The following is a 24,869-nucleotide window of genomic DNA, read 5'->3' on the forward strand; positions in this document are numbered from 1 at the left end:
TCTTTCAAATCATATTGATGAAGATAGTATGTAATAGGGTTATATATTTTTTCTGTTGCTGACCTGAAATACTTTTGTGATTCAAAAGTGTTTTTTTTGGCAAACTGTTATAGGGAGTAGAATGTGTCAGAATGCTGTGATTTAAAATTAAACAAACAAGATCACCTACAGGCAGATTAAAGAAAACAGATGGTATGAATGCTGTGGTTATGCTACAAAGTAAAAAAAAATCCAAAACAAAACCCAACCAAAACCAAGCAGTGGAGGTTTATAATGCTTTACTCATGCAGCTGTCTTAAACCAGTCCAGTCAAAGTGAGGAAACTGCACATAAATAGAAGAGTTTATATGACAGTGTTAACTGTGAGAATACAAAAGTTAGATATTAAATGATTGGTAATGAAGGCAGTATAATGTTCGATTGAGTATAGGTATTATAGAGAAGTGCTCAACTCTAGGGCGAGTTGAAGGCAGAGTAACAAAGACAGTCACACACTCATATTTGAGTGAATTACAATTGCCATACAGCTTGTTTGTGTTTGGTTGTCCATCTCCTCCTTTATTTATATTGGAGTTTTACCAACCTATAAAGAATTATTTTTTTAAGTACACCTGTGAACAAATTTAATACAACTTACTTCAATATTAACTTTGTGAAGTTGAAGTGGCTTTTGCCTGGATGTGTTGGCAGGCCTGCCGAAAGAAACAAGGCTTGCTTTTCAGTCGCAACTTGTTGCTGCTCAAGCAGGAGAAGTTAAGCTAGCAAGTAAATAACCCTATGATAAAACCCACTCAGTGTTTGGTAGCAGCAACAAAAACAAGTGGGGTAGGAGGAAAGACAAGACAAAGTAAGGAACAAACTGATAAACGTGTGCTATTTGGAGCACTTTGCTTCCTGTGCTAGGGAGACTGGGGAGTTATAAAAGCTCATCTGCTAAATGGAGTGAAGGTCTTGAACATGCAGGATAGTGTGTGGTGTCTCAGAATCTCAATCTATCCACTTTGGTGTAAAAACTTTTGTTCAAAGATATTTATATTACATACTCATATACTCATTGCGAATGTAGCCATGATATACATATTTTTGAAATACATGAAAACAGTGATTGTTATTTAAACACTTAAATTTAAAGGGGGGAAAAAAGCAAATTATTAAAGGCTTCAGCCTTAAAATATTTTTGTAAAAGTAGTGTGAAATTTTATTGAGCCTGTTGTAAGGTTGTTGCAGGAAATATCAGATGGCTTCATAACCAGTAGTACAAAATGGGGGTGTGAAATGAATAGGTAAAAAGCTGCTGTTCAGACCCTGGATGAGACTGTGCCTGCTCACATTTCAAGTGATGCTTCTGTAAGGTGACCAATAATGTTATTACTATAGTGTGTGCATCTGTTTTTAACCCTTAAATTGTTTTAAAATTGGCCAGTAAACATGTATATTGTTGATATTAAATATTTATGTGGGAATGCTGTGCTGCATCTGTGGCATCACAGTAATTGTGAAGGAGCAGTTGTGTTTTGGGACTTCATTTGTATGGCTTAGGAATGTGTATGATTTTCCGTCAGTTTTGCACAGAAAGACTTTCTATAATATACTGTATCTGTGGCCTCAATCTCAACCTTCACATGATTTAGGCTTTAAATCCAACTAGCACTTGGTTATGGACAAAAAGAATGATGGTGGTGGCAGCAAGTAGCAGAATTGGTCATTGTGCCACAGTACTTTGAGACACGCAGATGGAGTTTTTGAGATGCGTACCATGTGATTGTGGGCTAACTTCTGCACAGTGTTTGCTGGATTTGCTTACAAGGTTTCTGAGAGTTTTATTATCATATCTTAGTGGGTGGTGGCATTTGAAGAATAAAAGAATGCAATCCTTCTGTCCAGTGGAGCTTTGGTAATTACTCCTCTGCACACTTGAGCTTAAATAACTGAGCCCAGTGTTTTCCATTTGACCTGGCAGAAGCCTGCAAAGTATACACACAGAAAGCTTGCTGAAAATTTCTTGAAAACAAGTGAGAGTGTAAACATGCAATCTTTTGCTGGCTTGCAAAATTGAATCAGTTACTGCCCCTGAGCTGCTTAGCACTGCCTAGTCCTCTTTAGCACATCTCTGCTGATCGTGGCTTGTGTGAGCTTTCCTTAGCCAGTGTGGAGCTGAGTGAGGTGCCTGCTAACCCAGCTGTTCCTTAGCCTCTTTAGCTGATGTGTGAGTTGGGCTGCTCCCCAGTCTCTGCTTGGGAACCTGGGCAGGTGGCTTGAGATAGATAGGTGCTCATTCTGTCCCAAATAAAATGCGCTATCATTTTCACTGCTGTTGGATCTCTGCTTATGAGTGTGGCTCCCATTACTGTTAGAGAGACTTAAGGATTTTTGATGTTTAGTTGTGTGGGTCTAATCTTCCTTTAGGTAATGATTCAGTTGTGCCATGTGCTTTGTCTCTCTTACACACTTATTCCCAAGTCCCTTGCTACACAGAAATGCTGTGCTAAACTGAAGAGCCCTCCCTCTGAGAGCTTTAATTGTCACTTCTGCAGCCCTAGGAAAGCAGGTTGATGCTGTTTGTTGCTCCGCTCTTTGTTCTTATGTTTCCCTTTGCTAGTTGGCAGTGCAGTGTGGTGGTTCTGTGTTGCCATAGCTGCTGCGTGATGGTTCCTCTGTAAACTGACCTCAGCCTCAGAGTAGTTTAGTAATCAGTTATTTTGCAGGTTCCAGTAGTTTCAATATTTAACAAAGCACATGGTTTTACCTCATTCTTTTTCTTCTGTGCTAATTGGTGAGGAAGGAGAGAAAGAAGGCCATTAATTTTAACAACAGTTTTAATGATGCACTTCTAGTACCTGACAACTGATGCAATTTTTTTTTTAATACAGCCTTTGTAGAATGTTACACCTACCAAAACATCTGAATGTTGGTTTATCTGTTGAAATATACTCTGTCCTTGTTGAAGTCTTGATAACCTTAACCACACAATGATTTTCAATTTGTAGCTGTTAAAAGGAGATCAGTGGCTAAAGGCTCTGAATGCTGTGTAAGCTTTTAGCAGTGAGTGTAAATTGAACTATTGGGACTAATTAACAAGTGATATATTAAGCCTATATTAAGTTAACTGGAGGATTTAAAGAGGATTGAACAGGAGTATGTTTTGTGTGGGTTTTTTTCTTCCTCTTGGTAAAGGGGTCTTTCATGAAAGTAAAGGCTTATGCAGTAGCAGCATTGGTCATTGTGCCACAGTACTTTGAGACACACAGATGGAGTTTTTGAGATGGGTACCACGTGTAGCTAATTCTAAGGTGGATTTCTGTAGTTTTGAAAATTTTGTGTTGTTGCTCTGGCATCGTGCAGAAGGAATGCTGTGATGCCTGCCCTCATCAAGCTGCCTGCTCCAGGACTCTGGGCTGGGTGCCTGCACCCGAGCTGGGTGCTGTGTCACTGTGCTGAGTCCTGAACACCCAGTGCAGCCTTCCTGCACTGAGCTGAGTAGATGTGCTTTGGGTTGATTTTTTTTCTGTTTTGACTCTGATACAGCAATGTTGTTTCAGAAAGAGGGGTGTTTGCCTTGGGTCCTTGGCAGGAGACAGGTTTGTCCTCTAAAAAGTGGGGAGTTTAACTGGAGGTATGTTTGTGTTGGACCTGACCCAGGTCTGTAGGGAACAGGCTTAGTTTTATTTTTCTTGATTTTAGGATGTCTCTAATAGTTTCTTACTGATTTTTAGCTCTCTGAACTGAGGAAAAACAGCCTGTTTAACTTAGGGAGCTCTCTACAGTATGCTTGCTACTCAAGAAAGGAATAGGGAAACTTGGGGCTCCTAATACAGGCTTTCTGCAGATCCCTCTTTTCCAGGTGAGCAAAACTTTCCATCCCTCGCATAGAGACTGGGAAGTCCAAAGAATTTCATTATTAGTTCTTGCAGAAGGCAGGGCAGCTCTGCACAATGCTGTCCCTCTTTGTCCTCTGTTTTTCTGTTGTGGAAAAGCATGAATAGAATACGTTGTTGCAAGCAGGAAGGGAAGTAGACTGTCTGGGTAGAAGAAATTGAACGCTAATTTTAACAAGACTGGTAATGCGTATATGTGAGACACTCAGTGTCAGTATGCAAATAAACAGCATGTTCTAAATGGTATGGCTGAAGAGTTAATGTCTTAGAGGGTGCTGTCTGATCACCCATGTGTTGTTATAGGACATTAAAAAAAGGAAAACCAAACTTCCAGATTTTTGGAGCTTCAGTGTTGGTGGCACCCTGCTGACCATGAATGTGGTCATTGGTCAGGATGTGCAACTCTTGAAATGGGCCTGTGATTGTGTCCCCTCCTTCTCCTCACCATGGTAGGAGATGAGAGTTTTAGCTTTTGGGATGAAGGTTGTGGTTGCAGCCCTAGCAGCTAGAGTGAAGGCCTGAAGACTTGGGCAAGTGGAGGGACATGTGCTTGCTCCAGAGCCGCTCTCCAGGCTTCCTGATATGTTTTCCTTTCCCTCTGCCCAGCTTGAGGCAGACACCAATGCACAGCCCTGTGAAGTCTGGATGGGGAAAGCCGGGAGGATTTGAAAAGAATGTATCAGAAAATTCTTTGGAAGACAAACACCCAGTGGTATTTACAAGGAAGCTTTGAGATGTTTGTTGTTGGAGGTACAAACACTCATTTACAAAATGAGTGACAGGAAAGTGTACAAGTAAATTATTCATATGTTGCCTAAACCATTGCTTCCAAAGCTTTGGATTGTGTCCTGGCATGTGAAGGACAGAGGAATGAGATGTTTTTTGGAAGCAGTGCCTTTTTCTGCAGCAGTTCCTGGTACTGTGGGGTATGCTAAAGGCAGTTACCTGTCCTGGGTGGAATTGCTTACCAGCAGCTCTTAGAGGTGCTTGGCCACTGGCTTGAACCCAGTCTGTCCTACTGCAGCAGGGAAAGTGAATTTGAAAACTGAACCACCAGCATTGCTGGTTGGAGGAGCTGGGGCAGCTCAAGTGATGGCCCCTCTCCTGTGCTTGGGCTTGCATGCTGTCACTCAGGGCCCAGTGCCTGGGCTTCTGCTGAAATACACATTACACCCCAGAATATGAGCACACAAGTGTTGAGCAGTGCGTCTGTCATGGATTCATTGGGATTTGTTTTATAAAGGTGCATATGAATGGGCAGGAACCTTGTTTTGGAAGGTGTGCTCAGCATTTTAAATGAGAAGCAAGATGCAGAAGCCTGCTACTTGTCCTGTGAACCTCCTGTCGCTCCTCTGAGTTGCTGTAAACAGGTGGCCCAGGATGTTTTGTGAAAAGCAGGTACTGTTTGGTTGTGGTTGGGTTTCACAGGTGTGATTATAATGTAAGCAACGCTTTTGGAAGACTCATGTGGTCCCCAGGTATTTACGTTTCTTGGTATTTACATTCAAAATATTCCCTTGTACAAAAGGAAAAGGGAAGCTGTAAGAGGAATGTCAAAAAAGACTAAAATTACGGTGATTCTTGAAAGGCATCACAATTTATCTACAGCTGCTACTATTATTTCTTTTGCAGGATGAGTCAGTTATTTGTGGCAGCCACAGACATGCTGTTTTACGAGACCCATGTGTCAAGTCCCTGAAGCGCTGTGTGTGGAAGGGTTTGTGTTGGAGCTGCCTGTGAAAGCAATGAGAATATCTGTGTGTTATCTGTACTGCAGTGCTCCACTAGCTGCCACACATGCTGTTCCTCTTCCACGGTAGTGAGGGCATTTACTGTATTGCTAATTTTCTTTCCAGTAGAAAGCTTTATGCTGACATGAACCTGGCTGTGTGAAAGGAGGTTTCAATAGAAATGCTAAGAACTCACTGTTCTCCGTTTGAAGTTGCTGGTGCTGTGGGTTTCCTGGAAGTAGGGGTTAAACTAATAACCAGTTGCCATCAAAATGCAACAGGCATTTGAAACATGACTTTCTGTTCAAGTTACTGTTGCCGTTTCACCATCCTTCTCCTTAGCATTGCCTAGAAGCTCTCGTTTGCCTGCTCAAACAAGAATTGTGTGGCCTGCTAATTCAAATCGTGTTTGGCAGGCCAGCAAAAAAAGTTGTCAGGTTGTTGTGATGAAATAAAACATCCTGAAGAAAATTATGGGATGTTAATGTCCCTCAGTGTGAGAAGCTCTTAACTAGATGCTTATTCTAGCAGTATTACAAAGGATAGGACTAGACAGGTAGCACAGGACCCTTGAGAAAGACTGAGCTTCCCTTGTAGGAAGGAGAACACTTGGCTTGCTTGGCTCTCACCTTGGTGAAGGAAGAACTCTGTACCTCCTTGTTCTGCTCCCATAAGAAGTCCCTTAGATTTGTTTTTTCCTCTGCCATAAACCCAAGCCTTTCTCTATGGACTTGTATGGAAGAGTGGAAGTTCAGAGCAGGGCTACCCAAGGCCTACTTGGAATGCAGCTGGAAGGAGGCAGGCTGTGAAAAAGAAGCCAGTTTCCCCTTCTCAGAGTCAAGGCATTCAAGGCTCTTGGAAGGCTCCCAGAAGGCAAAGAAGAAATGGAAACTAATCTCATTATAGATTGTCTTGCATACAGGGGAGTTTTATAATTAAAGGATGTTGCCCTCTGTTCCCATTGTTGTTTGCTTCTGTGAACTTTAATTCTACTCTGAACCCAGTGCTGACTGTGTATATGCTGGGGCTGTGATGGAGAAGTGATCTTAAGTTTTTATGAGCTCACCTTCAAATGAATGGGTACAGTTATCTGGGGTTCTTCCCCTTTTTTTTCCCCTTTTCCCTGCACCTCTATATGCTTTTTTGCTTTCCCATTCCCTTCTGTATAGGTGGGTAGTGTTTCACATATGAAGTGTGGTATTCAGACCTGCTCTTCAACAAGGGCTGAATTGTCATCTAAGCTCCAGTCCTTCTGAAAACTGTTAAAGCAAGCTTGTCATGTGTTGAGTGTAGCCTTGTTCTTCATGCTTTGTAATACATAGGCAAGCATAAAAAGACATGATTTCTACTTACTAGGCTTCTAGTTAGGCTTCACTCTCCTGTCTTCCCACAGTAGTTTCAGCTGGTCTGTTTGGCTGGTCTTTATCATACATGATAAGAAGCCTAGGCAGCCAGCCAGCTGCTGTGGAACTATAATAGGGCCAGTGGCATATACAAAATTTGATTACTGCTGTCAACACCAGAGAGAATAGATGAGAGCACGTACTCCAGTCAGAGAGCTGCTAAATAAATGGCCTGTTGAATTCAGTAGTAGTAGAAATAAGACCGTCTTCCTCTTAATGAATGAAGTGGTTTATGGGTAGAGAGTATACTAGTATTTTGAGCTCTGGAGTTTGCTTTAAAAAATTTTAAAGAAGTCTTCCTTTGCCTTTTTCAAAGATTATTTTGACCAGAAATTTCCATTTCACTTTTGCTTATCTGCTCTTGCAGTTAATGTATGGATTTCACACCCAATACTTCAGATATTCACAGAGGCCATGGTTTCACTTGTAAAATTTAGCTTAAAAATATTCCTGCCATCCTAAAGTTAACTTCTTTCAGATGGGTTCTGATATGCAACTATTTCATGCTAGTAATTCTATCTCCATTTAGGCAAGAGTTGTTTATTTTTTAATTTAAATATAGTGCAACAACCCCTCCCAAGTTAAAAAATATTCTCAGTGTATATTCTTATTGAAATGTTGGATTTTTGATGTAAAACCTGCTGTTAGATAAAAGTGGTTTCTCTGATGTACGTGGGACAGCTGCTGATGGCAGGCAGAGCTTGAGAGCTGAGCTTCTCTGGAAGCTCTGGTGCATGAATGATTTTACTCAGCTTCTCTGATAGCTTCACATTGAATGAAGTTCAAGGGACTGATAGTCAGACTGGTGTTTCTCTAACTGCTCTCACCGCCTGCAAACACTTTCTCATTTGAGAAGTGGTAAACCCAGAAATGTTGTCACAAACTAGCTTATTCCTGAAACTTGTGCTTATTCTTCAGTCTTGCCAAGTGTGGGTGGGCCTTATCTTGGAGTGGCAGGGACTAAGGTGAAGTGAGGTATTGGATACACAGGAGAACATTTGTAGGGAATTCAGACCAGTCTCATCAAGGCTTGAAAAAAGGAAGATGTGGTGCTGTTGGTAAGACTTTTGGCAAATGTGCAGGTCTGTCTGCTAATTCTCATTGTTTGCTTGGTGGAGTTGGCAGTGTCCTTTCGCTTTGTGCTCGTGAAGTGCTTGGCACAGTAATGTTTGTATTTGTATTTACAAAATACATCCTTGTTTGTTTCTAAAATAGAAATCCTAGCTTTAAAACTCTTATTGCCTTTCCACTTCGCTCTTGCTTGCATGGTTCACAGAAATGTTTGGATACAAATGTCTGATTTAGCCCCCTGAATGTATGGTTGTCTTTATTCATGGAAACAAAACTCCTTCAGCCTTTAACTTCGCGGAATTCTTCAATTTGGGGAAAAAAACCTCCAACCCACAAAATTAAGTAAGACCAACTTCTGGCCCACAAAAATTAAAAGAAAAATCTGATCTTGATTTCTCCCTCTTTCCCTCCCCTGAACAGTGTCTGGGGTGTGAGACAGTAAACTGTCCCAAGTGGGTATCAGTGAAGAGAGGAGAGCTGTATCTAGGACAGTTGTCTTATAGCATAGTGCAGTGAAACAGGCAGACAAATCAAACAGCCCCTTTCCACTTTTGAAACCAATTCTGTGGTTTAGAATTCTCCTCTCTGGTCATGTGTTATACTTAATCTCTTCTTGCATTACTTTGTTGTGACTATTGGGATTCTGTACAGCTCAGTATCCAAAAGTGTGGAATATGGAGTGTCTTTCATAACTACAAAATTTGGAGTCCTCTTAATTTGATTATTAAGTTGGTAGCAGGCTTTTGAAGACAGAGGGATTGGATTTGCTTTCTGTTCTGGTGGTAAGCATAGTTTAAAGGCTCACTTGTAAAATAACTCTGATCCTATCATAGTCTTGCATTATCAACCTTCTGCTTTACTGTTCCTTGCTCTGTCTTATTTGGAATTACTGCACAGTGGAAAGGGCATGCCTAATCAGAGTTTGTTATTTTGACTTGGAGGTTTATTTGTACAACTTCCTTTTTATGCTGTAATCTTGTGTTTAAAATTTCTTGTGCCCTTTTGAAAGGCCATTAAAAGATGTGGATGCTTACCTTGAAAAGTTGTGCTGGTTTTATGTTCTGTTGAATGTGTGAAAAGTGTTATAGTGATACTACAAACTTTTTACAGAATGAATGCTAAAAATATTCAGGATTTTTAAAATGAGTATGGTTTTTGACCATAGAGCTTGATTTGAACAGAAAAGGAAAATTGCCATCAGCTTTCCTATTTTCAGTTTGTAGAATTTAACTTGCCAGTTCTCTGAAAGCTGGAGTTTCCCCTTATTTTCATAAGGAGTAGCAAAGCAGCATATTAATCTGATTTTAAAGAGAAAAGAAATCTCAATTAGCTTGAAGTATGTTACTTGCTAACATGCAGCCTTTTTAAAGGTTTGTTTCCTGACTGGTTTTGTCAGTCACTGTGTGGCTGAATGTGTCAAACCCTCTGAGGAAAACCAGCGCTTCCCTCCCCCTTGAATCCCAGCATGCAGTTCTTGCGTGGGTACAAGCGTGTACTTCCTCTGCATCTTCACTTTCCTGTTATTCAAAGAGTGAGCTTGGTCATGAGCATTCAAACAGCCAAAAAAGTTGAGTGGAAAGAGTACAAGGTTGCCGTGCCTCAGCATACCGACCGGCAGCCCTGTTACCCTCCGCTGGGTGAGTGCTTCTCTGTGTTCTGAAGGCTGTGGTAGATGAAACGATCCAGCCATGTAGATCTGTTTTTGTCTTCTACACCTGATGAAAGCTGCTTTTCTTAACTTTGCAAAAGTTAGTTTACTCTAACAGAGCAGATTGTGGAAGGCATGGCAGGAAACAGAGCAGGCTGTTTTCTGTGGCGCTGGTCCACTGCAAGTGTTGTGTGAGCTCTGGCTGCGTCACACCTGCAGCCGCAAGATCATCTTAGTAATGCTTGTGTTGTGGGGTTCCCTTTTGCCTATAGCAGTAACTTGTTCATGGTAGAAATTTTATTGTTCTTCTGTCTGATTGAATGTCTTAGTGTCCCCAATTTTCTTAAACCATGCATTAAATTACGGTCATTTCAGCATTTAGTTGTTTTTGATTCTTTACAGTTCTGCTTACTGTGCCTTCTGGTACTTTTGAATGTATAAACTCATAGCAGCTCCTTGACCCATCACAGGTTTTTATCCTCATTTTCGTGGTATCTCAAGAGAGCAATGTTTCCAGTAGTTTGGAAAGAATGTTTTGTGGAGGGATGCTTTCGAAAAGAAATTTGGGATGTTATTCTTTCCTTTTCCTTTTGCCATCCTTCATACCTATTCTAATTGAAATTTCGTGGATTGTCTCTTCTGTTTTGTGACTAGGGCCAAATAACACAGATTGACAAGGAAAAGACAATTTGAGCATTCCTAGTACCTGTGAATATGCTATGTGGATACAGTAACTGACAGATGGGAACTTTATTTTGTGGTGTCAGAGCTTCATGAAATCAGAACCTGTTCATCAATAAAGAATTTGGTCCACTTGATTTTTGATGTGGGTTTTTTGGTACAAAGCTGGAGTCTGAATATGGGTTTTTGGAAAGAGAAACTAAAATCCTCTTAAGATGTATCAGTGTAATGGCTAACTTTAGAATAAAATGATGGGCTGGGACTCTGATCTCATGTATGTTTGCTTCTAGAACAATGAGGTGGATTTGGATATATGCCAGTTTAGCTGAGAGCAGAAAGTTTTCCTTTGTGGCTCAGTCCAAGCTTTCTTAAGAAACTGACAAAAACGTCAAGAAAACTCAGTAATGTGAGTGGAGTTGCTTTTGACTGACTCTGGAGAGCTCAGTAAATTATAGGTTGGAGAGATCTATAGTGTTCTTCAAAATCTGCACGTATTCAGCCCTCAAATGTGAGACAGCTGCAGCTGATCACTCTTGGAAGGTTAGCAGTAGGAGAAAATCAATCTGCTTGGTTTTTAACCTGGGCTGCTGTTCATGGAAGTTGTTTGTTCTGGCTCTGTGTGTATTGGTGTGGGTTTTTTAGGACTATTTATTGGATTTTTTTTTTTCCCTTCCTTCTTTTTTTGGTTATATTTTTAGAAGAGCATAAACTTGGGACCAGAGTTACAACCAGCCATGTCGTTAATTGATGAACACTGCAGTTGTGAAATCTCTGAAATGTTCATCTATGGTATAATAGGAGGGTCAATCTCTCTGGGGTTTTCTGTCTCAATCCTTCAGGTGTTTTTAACATGTAAGTGCCAGTGTGTGCACACATTTAATATTTGGCGATGTTTGTGTGTCTATGGATGATTTCTCTTGTGCCTGCTCTGGGCAGCTAGGCTAAGGTGTAAATCTCCTAGTTGAGTAGCAGCTACCTGCTTGCTCAGGTGCTTTGTATGATTGAGAAGAGTGTTTAGTGATGGTTTCTTAAAGCCTGTTTAAGTCTGAGTTGAGAGCCCTCCGTTTTTGAAAGCACATAGATCATGGCTGGTATATTGCAATTGTAATTTTTCTTAATCAAGTGGCAGGATTTTTTTCAGGAAATTTGTTGAATTATACTCTTCCTAACTCTTCATAAAGTGTAGGACTGTAGATTTGCTTTCTAGTAGAGTCAGAGTCTCAAATTCACTGTCATCTGCTCACTTTTTTTAAAACTGTTTTTGGAGACTGTGAGGGACTTGTGGCTTTGGTTGCTTCTTAGTGTGTTGGAAATGCACACAGGATTGAAAAAAAAACCTGAAAAAAGCTAGAAGGTAAGAGTCACAGAAGGGAAAATGAGGAAAAAACCTGAAGGTAAAATAAATGGTGCGGGGAGGGGGAGTGTGCTAAGGTGGAGAGGCCATTCTCTGAGAGGACAGGATTTTTAATGATGCAGTACTAGAAATAGTCGGAAAAAATGGGTGGAGAAGTTGGAAGGGGTGCGTATGTAATTGTTCCTTCATGTCCTTTGTGTTTCACAGAAATCTAGAATATAAATAACAGGGACACTTTTCAGTCAGCAGAGATGTGGCTTTGGCTTTTTTTGGTTGTCTGTGAGAATTGGCAGGGACTGGAGGAAGGGAGGTTGAAGCTCATACCTGATAAAGTATCTGATTGTAAATGAATTAGTTTGGGTGAAACCAAAGTGGGTGACACTAACTTGTGTTCTCTGAAGCCTAAGCAGCACAACTAAGTTTTGTCAGAGATTGATTTATGGTCTAAAACATACTAAGCAATTTAGATCATCTGGTGGGATGCCCTTCTTTATAACAGTCTAAGCTCTCTTAATAATCTCTTAAACTCTCAAGTTGGTGGTGGCACTGGTAGGCTAGTGGTGCCTGAGTGGAACCAAAACTTACTCTTTATCCGGGAGGGGAAAAAAGAAAGGATCTTGTACTTTCTTCACCCATTCAAAAAAATGAGCTTTCTTTGTTGCTCTTCCGTGCCATGGGAGATAATTTATATTCTTCTAGTAAAATTTCTGAAACTGTTCCAAGAAAATGATTGGGCTATTTTGTGTTTAAATAAACATATTCTACTGTTGTAGCACTACTTAATGTGATTATTTTCTAAAATATTTTTTTTACCTCAATTGCCTCATTACCCAGATGGATATCACCCTGTCATTGGAGGGGGAGGCTGCTTAACCCATATTATGGAGGCAGAAAAAGATGCCGGTCCTGTGAAACCTTCTGAAAGGGGTTGCTTTGTGGCACATTTTCTGTAAAATGTCAGCTCCTGAAGCCAGTAAAGCACTCTGCAGTTATTGAATAATCTATGTCAACATCTTAGCATTATGCAACTAGATATTGTTATTTTATTCATACAGTTGTCAACAGAAGCAAGAGATCAATTTATATTTTGTTGCGTGAATTAATTGTGCAGGCATCACCCCAGTGATTGAAACGAGTGTTATTTTTTAATAGCATTAGAAGGCAATGGCAATGACATGACTGAGGCATTATGCAAACAGATAGTTTGAAAACATGTCTTTTGAAACTCTGCATTTAGCTTGTTACCATTTGTCTCTGGAAATCTCAGAAGCACTAGCCTATAAATGATAAGCTTTCTTCCAGGTGGGAAGGAATTTGTGTTCCCACAAGATAGATGCACTGATAGCAGCTTGAAATTATTTGAGACCACACACAAGCTGTTACAATAGTCTAAATAATATTTATGATATTGTTCATATTACTGTAAACTCTGGTCTAGTTAGTTGTTCAGTAGAGCTGTGTTGGACCTCAAGTCTGTTTGATTTCAAACAACTCTAGCTTTTATACCATTTTCAAGTGTTTATTTCCTTTTTGGCAGCAGGTGATGAAGTATGCGTTCTGAAATACAGCGTTGTTGTAAATAGAAACAGGTTTACGTAGTAACTACGTCATATTGTTGCCTTTTGGGTCCTCAAGTGAACCCATTTTCAAGATCTGAAGGACTTAAACTCTTCTTATGTATATTAGACTCTTAAATGCACATAGGTATGGAAAAAGTGGAAAATATTTTCTATTGTCGTGTAGTAGAGTCCCTTTTTTAAGCTGTAGGGGGGGAGTGTTTTGCTGCTGAACGCAGCCTGTGCCCGTCCTCATTGTATGGGACAGAGCGGTGCCCGTGACTCAGCTCTGCCATGTGGAGAAACCACGTTCCCCCGGCCGGTGAATTATCTGCCGCTGGATCCCTTTTATGTTCTCACTGAAATGTTGCGACCCTTAACTTGAGGGCTCCATCTGCTTCCTGCCCTCGTCCCTGATGAATAGGGCAGGAATTGGCAGCAGTGTGGTCAGCTATGTGACCTCATTTGTGTGGCGTCTGGGTGGAGCGCGCCCTAATCTTCGCTAAGCGAGCAGCTGAGAAAGCGAATTGCAGTAATTCCCTGGTTGATCCTTCCAGCGGGTAAAACCCGGGCTTGTGCTGCAGGGCAAGGAGATGCCTTTACTCTGACACTCGCTACGTGTGGAGATGAATTTCTGTCGAAGTGTTCAGAAAAGCAGGAAATGGTTCGAGGGTTCTCTGCAGAGATCGGGAAATGTGCTGTCCGAGTTCCGTGCGGTGCAGGGTGGCAGTCATCAGCTTTCCCCTTGTGTCTGTCTGCCTGAATCAAAGCTGTCCCACAAGTGTGCACTGGCAGCCCTTGCTCATATTTGACAGTAACAGAGCATTCCATATGTCTTATGCAGATGGAAGCAGAATGATTGTATCTGACTTGCTGAATTTCACTACAGTGTGGATATTGTACTGTGGTCATGACATATCTCCTCATTATTGAGATATAAACTGTCCTGGGTCTGATTAACTTGAAATTAAGGCCTGTGATATGATATACCAACTATACCAACCAGGAGCACATAGGTCCTATCCCTGCCCATTCCTTCTTGTGCTAGTGACTGGTTCTAGCCCAGGGCTTTTGCGAGGTTGCCCCTGAGCTGTCCCCCAGCATAAAGGCTTTGGGACTGTCTGCCCTGGATTGAAAGAAAGCATCCTGCTTGGCTTTATGAGCTGCTGAAGTGCAGCCTTTAATACTGTTTCTCTTTCTCTCAGCTATACTTTTTACCCTGATAAAATTGTCCAGCTCAATCATTTTAAGCTTCAGATTATTTTAAAAGGTTCTTAGCTGGTTTAATACCTTGTAATGCAAAATATTTTTAAAGCAATTCATAAAACATTCTATGCAGACCATTGAAATTAACTTCTGCTCCCAGCTCAGCTATAATAAAATCAATATTTACTTCGCTTGTGTGACCAGAGTTGCCTTATATACAAGGAAAACATTTCCACTGCTGCTTCTAAGGCAGCAAAGAGATAGAAAGCAGAATAATAGATCCCCTCTAAAGCTACTTTTCCCCCTCCTACAGTCCTTATGCAGAGTCTTTTGCCAAATTTGTCAAGCACACCCCTTTCTAAAAGGTTAGTTGCCATTTCTCCACTTCTAAGGCAGAAAGCAAATGAATATGATCTGTTTAGTTGCTGCAAATAAATGTGAACTTGGAATTGAATATTTGAAAGCTATTCTGTATTACTAAATAGCATCCATTTTGTTTTCTGTGATTTTTGTATAATGTAGGTTTTGCGTTGTATTTTTTACCAGACAATTTGCTACTGATTCTTGTTGTAGTTTTCTTTTCAGTGAGTAAGTTATAAGCTTTAGCTTGCTGATGACAATTTGTGATTGAAGGATAATAGACTGGGATTCTTAGCCTTGTACAACAAAGACATAAAACTCTGTCACCTGATGTCTTATCATCGTTTCCATATCTGTTGCCCTAAAATCTCACGCAAGCATTCCTTATCTAATCTACAACCAGTAACTGCAGTAGCTTGAAAAAAAGTTCCAAGTGTGGGTTACACAGATAACTTTCCTGTGGGAACATGCCTCATCTGTTTGTTTAGTAGCCTTGAATGCAGGTAGATTCTCCCACAATGTTCAAGCTCATTTCTCATTAATAAAAGTGAGAGAAAATGTAGTTGGTGAACGTATCAAATGATGATGTAGTGGTAGTGTATTTTGCTGTATTAAGCAAGCAGTAAATGTGCTGTACAGTTAAATGGAAACAAGTATTGTATCGTTTCAGTTTTTGATCTGTGAACAGAACTGATTATACAAAAGTTGTTAGTGGAAAGAGTTGTAAATCTGAATACCTAGACAGAATTAAACCAATCACAGTACACGTCTTGTGTTTTTAGCTGATTTTGATGCAGTTTCATTTCTGTCTCCAACACAGTCATGTGGTATACTCTTGAAAATAATCAAACTGTCAGATATTCCCATGTCAGGGCACAGTGCCAGCTTTCTGTTGGAGGTGCTTTTTGGTTTAAGTTGTTTCTCTGCCTGTCACTAAGGGTAAAAAAGTGCTTATCTTAATCAAATGATTTTTTAAAGTTTGCATCTGAAAGAGAAACTTAGGTATTGCTGATAATGCAAGATGTTAACCTTCCAAGAGATTTCATTTTACAAGGGACTAATATCAGAAATTTAACTCACCATTAGGATCAAATGATTTGAACTACAGTAAGCAATACTAGAATAGGCTTTATTGTATATAGAGCATTTGCCTTGCTTCTCTGTTTTTTTTGGGTTTTTTGTTTTTTTTTTTTTTAAGGTATTTGGTGTTTGGTTTTTTTGTGGGTCTTCTATTGTTTTTGTTACAGTAATAAAAATAACTTTAAGAGTTTGCCCTCAGGAGCTGAGCTGGAACTAGTTTATGGCCAGGTAAACTGGTTTGCTATCTTATTGGACATTCTTCTCTGAGCCAAGGGGAAAGATTTTTCTGTATAAATTGCTGTGAGTGTGCATTATTTAGTCTTTGACTCTGCATAACAAGTTTGCTGTTCGGTCCTTGTGGCGGGTTGATTTTGATAGCTGCCAAATGCCCATCCCCACTACTCCCTCCTCTCAACTAGACGGGGAGAAAAATAAGACTGAAAAGCTCATGGGATGAAATAGGGATATCACTTGCCAGTTTTAACTGTGGGCAAAACAGACTTGATCAAGGGGAATTTTTTTTTTAACTTACTGACAATTAGAGTAAGATAGAGTGAAACAAGGAAGAAAAACTAAAACACTTTCTACCTACCTATCCCTATCTTCCCAGACTCAATTTCTCTCTTTAATTCCCAAATCCTTACCACCCTTCCCCCAAAGGAATGAAAAAGCCTGCTTATTTAAAGTGTATCTTCACCTGGAATGTTTTTTATTTGAGAGAAAAGCTGTATTTTCTTAGCATATGCATGCAGTCAACTCTCAGCAAGAGTATGAGCTTAAAAACCTACGGTCCAAAAATTTTCAGATGGTAAAAATGCACTCTTGGTCTGAAACAAATTTAAATATGTGTGAAAATAATTCAAAGTTTGGTTTAGCAAATATGCTAATGCTTGTGGGAGCACGGTTTGGCTGACACTGTGTCCTTGTGCCTTTCTTTATTGTGCATGACTCAAAAACCTACACAAACGAACTCCATGTTTGAGACATGCAGACTTGCATTGAATATTTCCAGCACCTTGGAAATGGTCCTGGTCAGCTGCTAAGTTAAGTGTGGTGTTCTGCTACTTATGTGTGAACACTGCTCCCACTTCTGATGGCATCAACTGGAGGAGCCTGCAGGAGCAGTAAGGCTGGGTTACAGACACCATCAGCAGGGGTAGTGGATGTTTTCTAGCCCCGTTTGGTGTTCCTTATTCCTGCATACTGCCCTGTCTCCAGTCCCCTCTGCAGCATGCACAAAGCTGCATGGTTAGTAGCTGTCACCCTCCAGAGGGAGAGAGGGTGAGTCAGATCTCAGTGACAGAACATGTATATTCTAATAGTCTTGTCCTGCTGAATATCCTTGAATGTTACATGCAGCAGAGTCATATCAGGTAAATAATTAGCTACTGTTTTGACAGTGTGAATGTGCTCTTATCTGTAAGATGGGAGACTATTGGACTAGCCAGAAAAATTTACTCTAGCCATTGAACATAACACCCCACCAAAAACAGCCCTACCAAATCCAAACAGAACCAAACATATTTGTGTATACAAATTATCAGTGGCTGAAGGAACTAGGAAAAATAAATATTCATCAATTCAGTAGTTTAGCATGCAGTTCTGCCAGGGCCATTGCTCCCTGTTCAATTAAAAATTGGATGTGACACTACGAATAAATCTGTAGCCATCTTATTTTTCATAGTGTAGTCTGGGGGAGCAGAGCAAAGTTGATTCTAGGGTTGGTAGAAGTTCCTGTAAAATGCCTCAAACAGCAACAGGTCTTGGGAAATGCTCTACTGGCTTAGCACTAGCTCTTGAAGACTTTTGAAACAAATAGATAACCTCTGATTGACTTGTTTTATTACTGACTGCTTTGCAGTGGAAAAATGCTCTCTCATGTCTAATAAATCAAGGAAGTTTTTCTCTTGTCTCTCTTTGCATATTCATTCTCCTGTTGTGTTCTCATGCAAGTATAAGTGAATTATTGAGCCTTCATCTTTGCCAGAAACAAACTAAACGTGCAGTTAAGAAAGTTCGAATAAAGTTCCAAAACAGTATCTTATGTTGTCAAAGAAATATTTTTTTGGGGAAATCTCCCTGGTATAGGTAAGTGCTGTGGTGTGTGTTGTTTAAATTTGCACAATTATGATTTACTGCTGCTGTGGTAGTTTTTTGTGTGACCTTCAACTTTCCTCCTGTCATTATGCTTAAATACCTCTTTGAAGTTATTTGATAAATATCTTCCATTTCTCAGGCCTGTTTCATTTTTCCTGCTGCTCCTATAATATGACACTTCTGCGTTTGTCTTAAGATTTTGTTTTAACTGATACCTGCTTTCTGTCTGCATCTTCTTCCTCTCCAAATTCTTTTCTGCTGCCCTGTGGTTTGGAGACTGACACGATCCAGATGAAGAACTTCTGTCATAATTGATATGATAAATACAAACACAAATGTTTCATCCTTGTGCTCTCTTAGTCTTTTCTAACTCTTCTGTCTCTCCCAAGAATGAGTATCCCCACATACTGCTTTCTTATATGGCTTTTTCTGATATGCTAAAAGTAGAGAACAAAAGGTAGCAATTCAGGCTTTTCCTGAAGATTTGAATTTTTTTTTTCTATAATGTTCATGTTTAGGGGGTGCAGTTATTACAACTGAGTAGCTGGAGTTCTGTGTCATCTTCTAATGCTCCCTTACTGAGCCCAAATTTCATTCTGCATTTGAAGGGTTAGAAGGTTGGTAGTCAGTCCTAATTGCTTTTTGTTTTTGCAGCCGTGTAGACACTTGAGGAATAACAGTGAAGTGTTGTGACATGAATAGAAAGAGTGACAATGTGACAAGACTAAAGTTTCTGAGATTTTATTTGTTTAGTTTTTAGCAAGTTATTTTTATTATACACTTATCTCTGCAGGGCTGGAGACAAGTATCTGTCACATGTAGAACGTTATAATTAAATGCACCAAAATTGAAACAAGTGTAAAAGGTTGCTAAGTCATCTCTTGATCACGCTAATTCTTTTGAGAGCAAAAATTTTCACATATATTCCTTTTTTTCCTAGCCTCCTTCAAAGTCCACTCACATTATTCCTTTGCTCATTTTTCCTTTCAATCAATTTTCACTTGTCATTTACAAAATCCAAGGCTTCTGTTTCTGAATAAACAGAAATCTGCAAATGTCATTTTGTGAAGCCAGTCATGCCAGTTCATAGTTGGAATGAAAAGATGCTGCAGGATAAAGCACATCTGTATTGCCTTTTAAGCACTCCCAGAGCTGCTCTTAGCTGGACTGTGTAACTTTGAGGGCAGTCATAGCAATATTTAGTGGAATAATTGTATGAAGAAAAAGAAGACTGTGTATCTTCTGGCCACTTGAGTTACTCATCAGTGTGAATTTTCATTTCTGAACCTATTGGATGGTGATAATGTCTCTTGTGCTGTTTGAGCAAGTAGCAGGAAGGTAGGTGATTGACATTTAGGATGCGTTTGGTCCTGCTACACCAACTTGCAGATGTGTGTGCCGTTGTAGGAATTCTTTCCATTCTCCCTTTGTGGTAGACTTCATGAATACTTGGGTTTTGTGAGTAATCATTCTTCTGCCACAGGTTGCTCACGTGTCAGCGGAGGACAGCCTGAAAAATGAACACTGTACTGCAACTTGCTCCATGATCTTCAGACAGCAGTGTGCATGAGCTCATATGCCCTTCTGTACATCCTTACTACTGTTTCTCACAGTTTAAAAAGTTTTATTCTTTTTTTGTACTGCTGCTTTGCGTGTGTGTTCTGGACAAGAAAATATTGTAATTTTAAAAGAGTAGCCTTAATGTAGCAATACTTTGGAAAATTGGAAGTTGTAGTCAACATCAAGTGAAATTAGAGATCTTCAGATATGAAGGTCTAATCTGTGTTATGTGAGTTAAGCTTCTTATGTCATTGTGTTGGGGATGAAAAAAGTGTTTATGGTGTTTCTTAAAAAAATAAGTGGTTTTGTGGTTTAGTTTTTAGGACTGTTGTTCAAAGAAACAAACAGCTGTAGAAAAATCTTGTAATAACTTTAATATTAAAGCTGTTAAGGTTTTCAAATGTATTTATGTTACAATGGTTTAAAATGATATGTTAAAGTGGGACAACTTAAAAGTTGTAGCAAATTTCATCAATCACATTGCTTTTAGTTTTGCCTTGTGTGATGCAAGTAAGACTGTGAGAAATACTGAAGTTATTTGTCATAGTTAGCAGTGCAGAGTGTTGAAGGTAAATCTTTTTTGCTTTTTAATCTGTAGGAATGAATTTTAAAGATTGAGTTAAAAATACTTTCTAAATGCATTCCCCACTTTTCCTCCTCATGTAGTTTATAGTACACAAAGATAAATATTCAAAGGCGAGTCATATGATGATAGCAGCATCCTTAGGAGATGACCTTGTGATTTGTTCTGTTTATTTGACCCTGTTCATACCACTTGTTTGTTCTTTGAAGGTAATGTTATTGTTTCAGAAATAAGAATCTTTCTTTTTTTACCATCATTGAGGTGTTACATTTATCTGCATAACCTAAAGAGTGTGGAATGCATTGCTGGTTTTTTTTCACTGCTGAGCTTTATAGTTTGTGGTAAATTAAATGCATCATTTTATTGAGACTTTGAAATTCTTGTAAATGTGTATGAAGTTAATTTGTTGCAGTAGCTTTCTCACTCAGAAGTGCAAATACATGTTAAATAGAAAACAGGCTTCTCTTAACCCCTTTGGGGAACCACATGAGTTTCTTTTCTTTCGTAGAGAGCCAGTCTCTGTATGCTTTTGGGAGTATGTCTTTGCTTTATCCCCATCTCTTTTCTTTCCCTCTTTTGACCCTTTACTCTTAGCAATTGTGCATCAATGTAGACCCTTCACAACCTGCCCAAATATGCTGAGCAGTTGGGCTTTGCTTCACCAGAGCTGTCTGGTACTTGGGAGTGTTTGCATGGCTAGGTCTGACAAAACTAATGTGTGCCTGGCTCTTTGGAGAACTGGGGATGTGCAGAGAAGGTGCTGAGAGGTAACCAGACTGGGGTGTTGTACTGACCCCAAACTTTAAGCACAGCTCTTGTTCTAGCTATGCTTATAGCATGCAGTTTGGGAGATTAGGAAGTACTTATTCTGTAAAAGCGTTTGTAGCTAGAGATATTATTTGACACTATTTGCAAATAGCTTTTATTTCTGAGTTGGGGTGAGGGTGGGAGTGTCAAAGCCTTAGAATAATTTCCTCCTTGCCTTATGTGGCCCAGCAAAGGTGATCTTGTCCTGGCTTTTTCTGGGGTGGGGGTTAAGTACTGATCTTATTATTTCTTAGTCTACTATGACACTGGAAAGGTATAAGTATTTTTATTGATTAAAAAAATACCAGACCAAGTGTTCTGAGTTTCAGGATAAACCATTCAGTTGAGGAAATGATTATTTTGCATTGCATCAAATGCTTTTGTCCGCTGCAGAGGCTGTACTTGGTATTTTGGTTTGCTGTATAGCCTGCCTTTCTTGCTGGCAAAGAGAGTTGATCTGCCATGCAGTTGTCACCATTTCCTCATCATTGCCTGTAGTGGTGTCCACAGGTAGATACCCTGCGCTTATACTTCTTCCATAAGCACATCTTTAATGGTGCTTCCTCTAAATTACCTTATTTTCCTATTTTGGTTTGCAGTTCAGGCACCTCTTCAACCATGAAGTATAGCTGTCTTTTTGTGGACTCTTAACTCCATAAACTTGTCTCTTCTTTTTTAGCCAGTTTTTACTAGTACCCTAATTTTTCTAGTTTCACTGGTGATTATCATAATTTTGGTCCTCAGGCTAGCAACATTCAAGCTACAAACTCTATCCTCACTGAGACATAGACACCACCTGTCTGCTGTAGGGACCTTGACCTTTGGTAGAGGGCAAAAAAATGAATCCTGGGCCTGCTTGTTGCCTGACTCCTTAGCACTGGGAAGGCATGCAAAAGAACCCTCTCTGAAAATGCACCCAGGACAGGATTATACCTGTGTGACTGATCTACTGGAATAGTTGCCAGAGGCAGCAGTATTAATATGACATGTAATTATCTGTTTTTATTAGGTGATCTTTTTGTTGTTTAGCCAGTTTCTACAAAGGTAAAGGTTATGTGTCTATTCCAAGTTGTACACAGACCCGCTTGATATGTTAGAGTGACAGTAAGCAAATGCTACAATTGCACAGGTTCTACCACAATTCTCTTAAAAACTTGTCATTAAGTAATACAAGCATGGGGAATGGGATGTGTACATGTAATCCTTTGCCTAAATGATTGGCAGCTGAAGGCTTATAGCTCAGGTTCTGCCAAATGCTTGGTAGGCTTTGAACTTTGGTTGGTCTCCTTTTGACTGCTCTGTTGCTGTATTTTCATTGAATTATGCAACAGTGTGGGTTGGAAGGGGCCTTAAAGACCATCTAGTTCCAAACCCCCTGTTGTGGGCAGAGGCATCTTCCACTAGACAAGGTTGCTCAAAGCCCCATCTAATCTGGCCTGGTACGCTTTCAGGGATGGGGCATCCACAGCTGCTCTGGGCAACCTGTTCCAGTGCCTCACCACCCTCATAGCAAAGAATCGCTTCCTTATATGTGATCTAAATATACTCTTTCCCTTTCAAACATTTACTCCTTGTCCTATTAGTGTACTTCCTGACAGTCTCCCTCCCTAGCTTCCTTGTAGCCCCCCTTTAAGTACTACTGGAAGGCTGCTCTTTGCCAAACTGAACAACCCTGACTCTCTCTGCCTACCTTCATGGCAGAGATGTTCTAGCCCTCAGATCATCTTTGTGGCCTCCTCTGGGATCTGCTCCAACAGGTCCTTGTCCTTCCTGTGCTGGGGGCCCCAGAGCTGGAAGCAGTACTCCAGGTGGAGTCTTATGAGAGTGGGCTATCTTCTCCAGTTTTTTCCACACTGTTTCTATATTGAAGTGGAAGGTATTCAGTGAGCTCACACTGGTGGTCAGTGGCTTAACTGATTGCATAAATACCTGGTTTAATGTGTTCCAGATATTTGTCCTGCTATTCCCAAACAGAATTTATGTGCTTTCAAAGCACTTAATCAGGAGGGGGTTCAGCTTTGGGGACTAATTAATGAGTAAGCCAGGGAAGGAAATGAGAGTTTAATTAGGATATAGGATTAGCAGTGCCTCAACTTACTGCTGTTCTGATCAAATGACAAAAGAAAATTTTATGTTTGCCAGAAGCCATAAGAAGGGACCATTCATAATACTGTACTCCAATTCTCCTTTATTTTTTCTCCATTAAGATGTCTCACTGAAAACACAAAGTGGCTAAGACACCTTTATGACTGTTACCTCTAGAGGAAGAACAGTAATTTTGTCATGGACAAAATGCTCAAAGGTTTGCTTAGCATTTCAGTTTCTGCACAAAGGTGTTCCCCCTTCCCCAGTGGTGCAATATTCCTTGGCCAGCACAGGCATGTAACTGGGAAAGGAAATAATTTATCTCAAGGGTTGGACTTGCCTTTCACTTAATCTTCCTCACTAGGGTTGGGTGACAGTATAAGACACTTAACATACTTTGGGTTGGTCATGCGAAGCTAAAAGCAGGCAAACTTATGGTGACCATTTCTGTAATGAACTTGCTGGATTATTTTAGGGATAGAAATGAGAGTATTTGGTGTAATTTGCACTAAAAAATATTTTGGATTTAAATTCTTCAGTTATCCTGTTTATTCTTTTTGCTTTTGGCTGCTTCATCTTTAGAGCACTACTATACCATGTGAATTTTAGGGGCTTCCTTTAAACCTTCTATGTTTCAGGTTTCATCTTAATAATTGCAAAGGTTAATAGGCTAAGGTAAATAATTTACTGGCATCAGTGACTGATCCTTGACAAAATAATGGAATAGCCAGTGAAGCTCAAACTTGGCCTGTCTGGAAACAAAATAAACAATTTATGCCTTTTTGAACTTCCTTTGTCTATTTGATTTCTGTAAAGACTGAGCTTAACTTTGTTGTCAAGATGGGTATGCAACAGTTTCTTCCACTTCTGTCTTCCAAGCATTGCCTGCCCAGGAATATATAAGGTACCATCACTGGGTAGGAGTCTTAATTGTGAAGAATGAAATGTGTTAGTCAATTGTTGTAAGCTGGACAGAAGTGTGTAGAAGCTTTCTAATATGTAGTCTGTTAAATGAAATTATTTAGCTTTTCACTAAACCATATTGCTAAATGTTCACATGCCTTTTGAATGCTTCCAGGGATGGTGATTCTGGCACCTCCCTGGGCAGCCTGTCCTAATGCTTGACCACCCTTCCAGTGAAGAAGTTTTTCCTAATATCTAGTCTAAACCTCCACTGATGCAACTGGAGGCCATTTCCTCTTGCCATGTCACTTGTTACCTGGGAGAAGAGACTGAACTCTACATGGCTACATCCTCCTTTCCGGCAGTTGTAGAGAGTGATAAAGTCTTCCCTGACTCTCCTTTTCTCCAGGGTAAAGAACTCCAGCTCCCTCAGCTGCTCCTTATAAGACTTGAGTTCTAAAACCTTCACTGTTGCCCTTCTCTGGACTCAGTCTTGCACCTCAATGTCCGTCTTGTAGTGCAGGGCCCAAAATGGACACAGGATTTGAGATGTGATGTTATCAGTGCCAGGTACAGGGAGATGATCACTGTATGATCTGCTGGCCAGGCTTTCTGACACAGGCCAGGATGCCCTTGGCCTTCTTGGCTACCTGGGGATACTGCTGGCAAGTTTGTGAAAAAGGAGCTTGCTTCCTTTCTGTCATTCCTTTAGGCATGAGCATGCTGCACATTCTTGGATGTGCTCCCATCTACTCAGTGCTGGTGATGCCACACCTGGAGTATTTGGTCCAGTTCTGGGCTCGCCAGTACAGGAGAGATGTGAACATACCGGAGTGAGGACCACAATGATGATGAAGGGACTGGAACATC

The 24,869-nt window shown here is 40.2% G+C and overlaps 1 protein-coding gene across 4 annotated transcripts in view; it reads left to right on the top strand.

Annotated features, from left to right (window-relative positions):
- Positions 1–24,869, top strand: part of UTRN (utrophin) — a 356,686-nt gene that overhangs the window by 24,292 nt on the left and 307,525 nt on the right. For 3 of the 4 annotated variants that reach the window (XM_032102120.1, XM_032102124.1, XM_032102121.1), the window contains exon 1: positions 9,611–9,716. The exons of the other annotated variant lie outside the window; for it this stretch is intronic. In XM_032102120.1, coding sequence (XP_031958011.1) covers positions 9,623–9,716 — 94 coding nt within the window. In that variant the 5' untranslated portion in view covers positions 9,611–9,622. Of the gene's footprint in view, positions 1–9,610; positions 9,717–24,869 lie in introns of those variants that run through there. 4 annotated transcript variants of the gene reach the window in all.

This window comes from Corvus moneduloides, chromosome 3 (genome assembly GCF_009650955.1).
Source record: "Corvus moneduloides isolate bCorMon1 chromosome 3, bCorMon1.pri, whole genome shotgun sequence".
In the NCBI taxonomy this organism is placed as follows: Eukaryota; Metazoa; Chordata; class Aves; order Passeriformes; family Corvidae; genus Corvus; species Corvus moneduloides.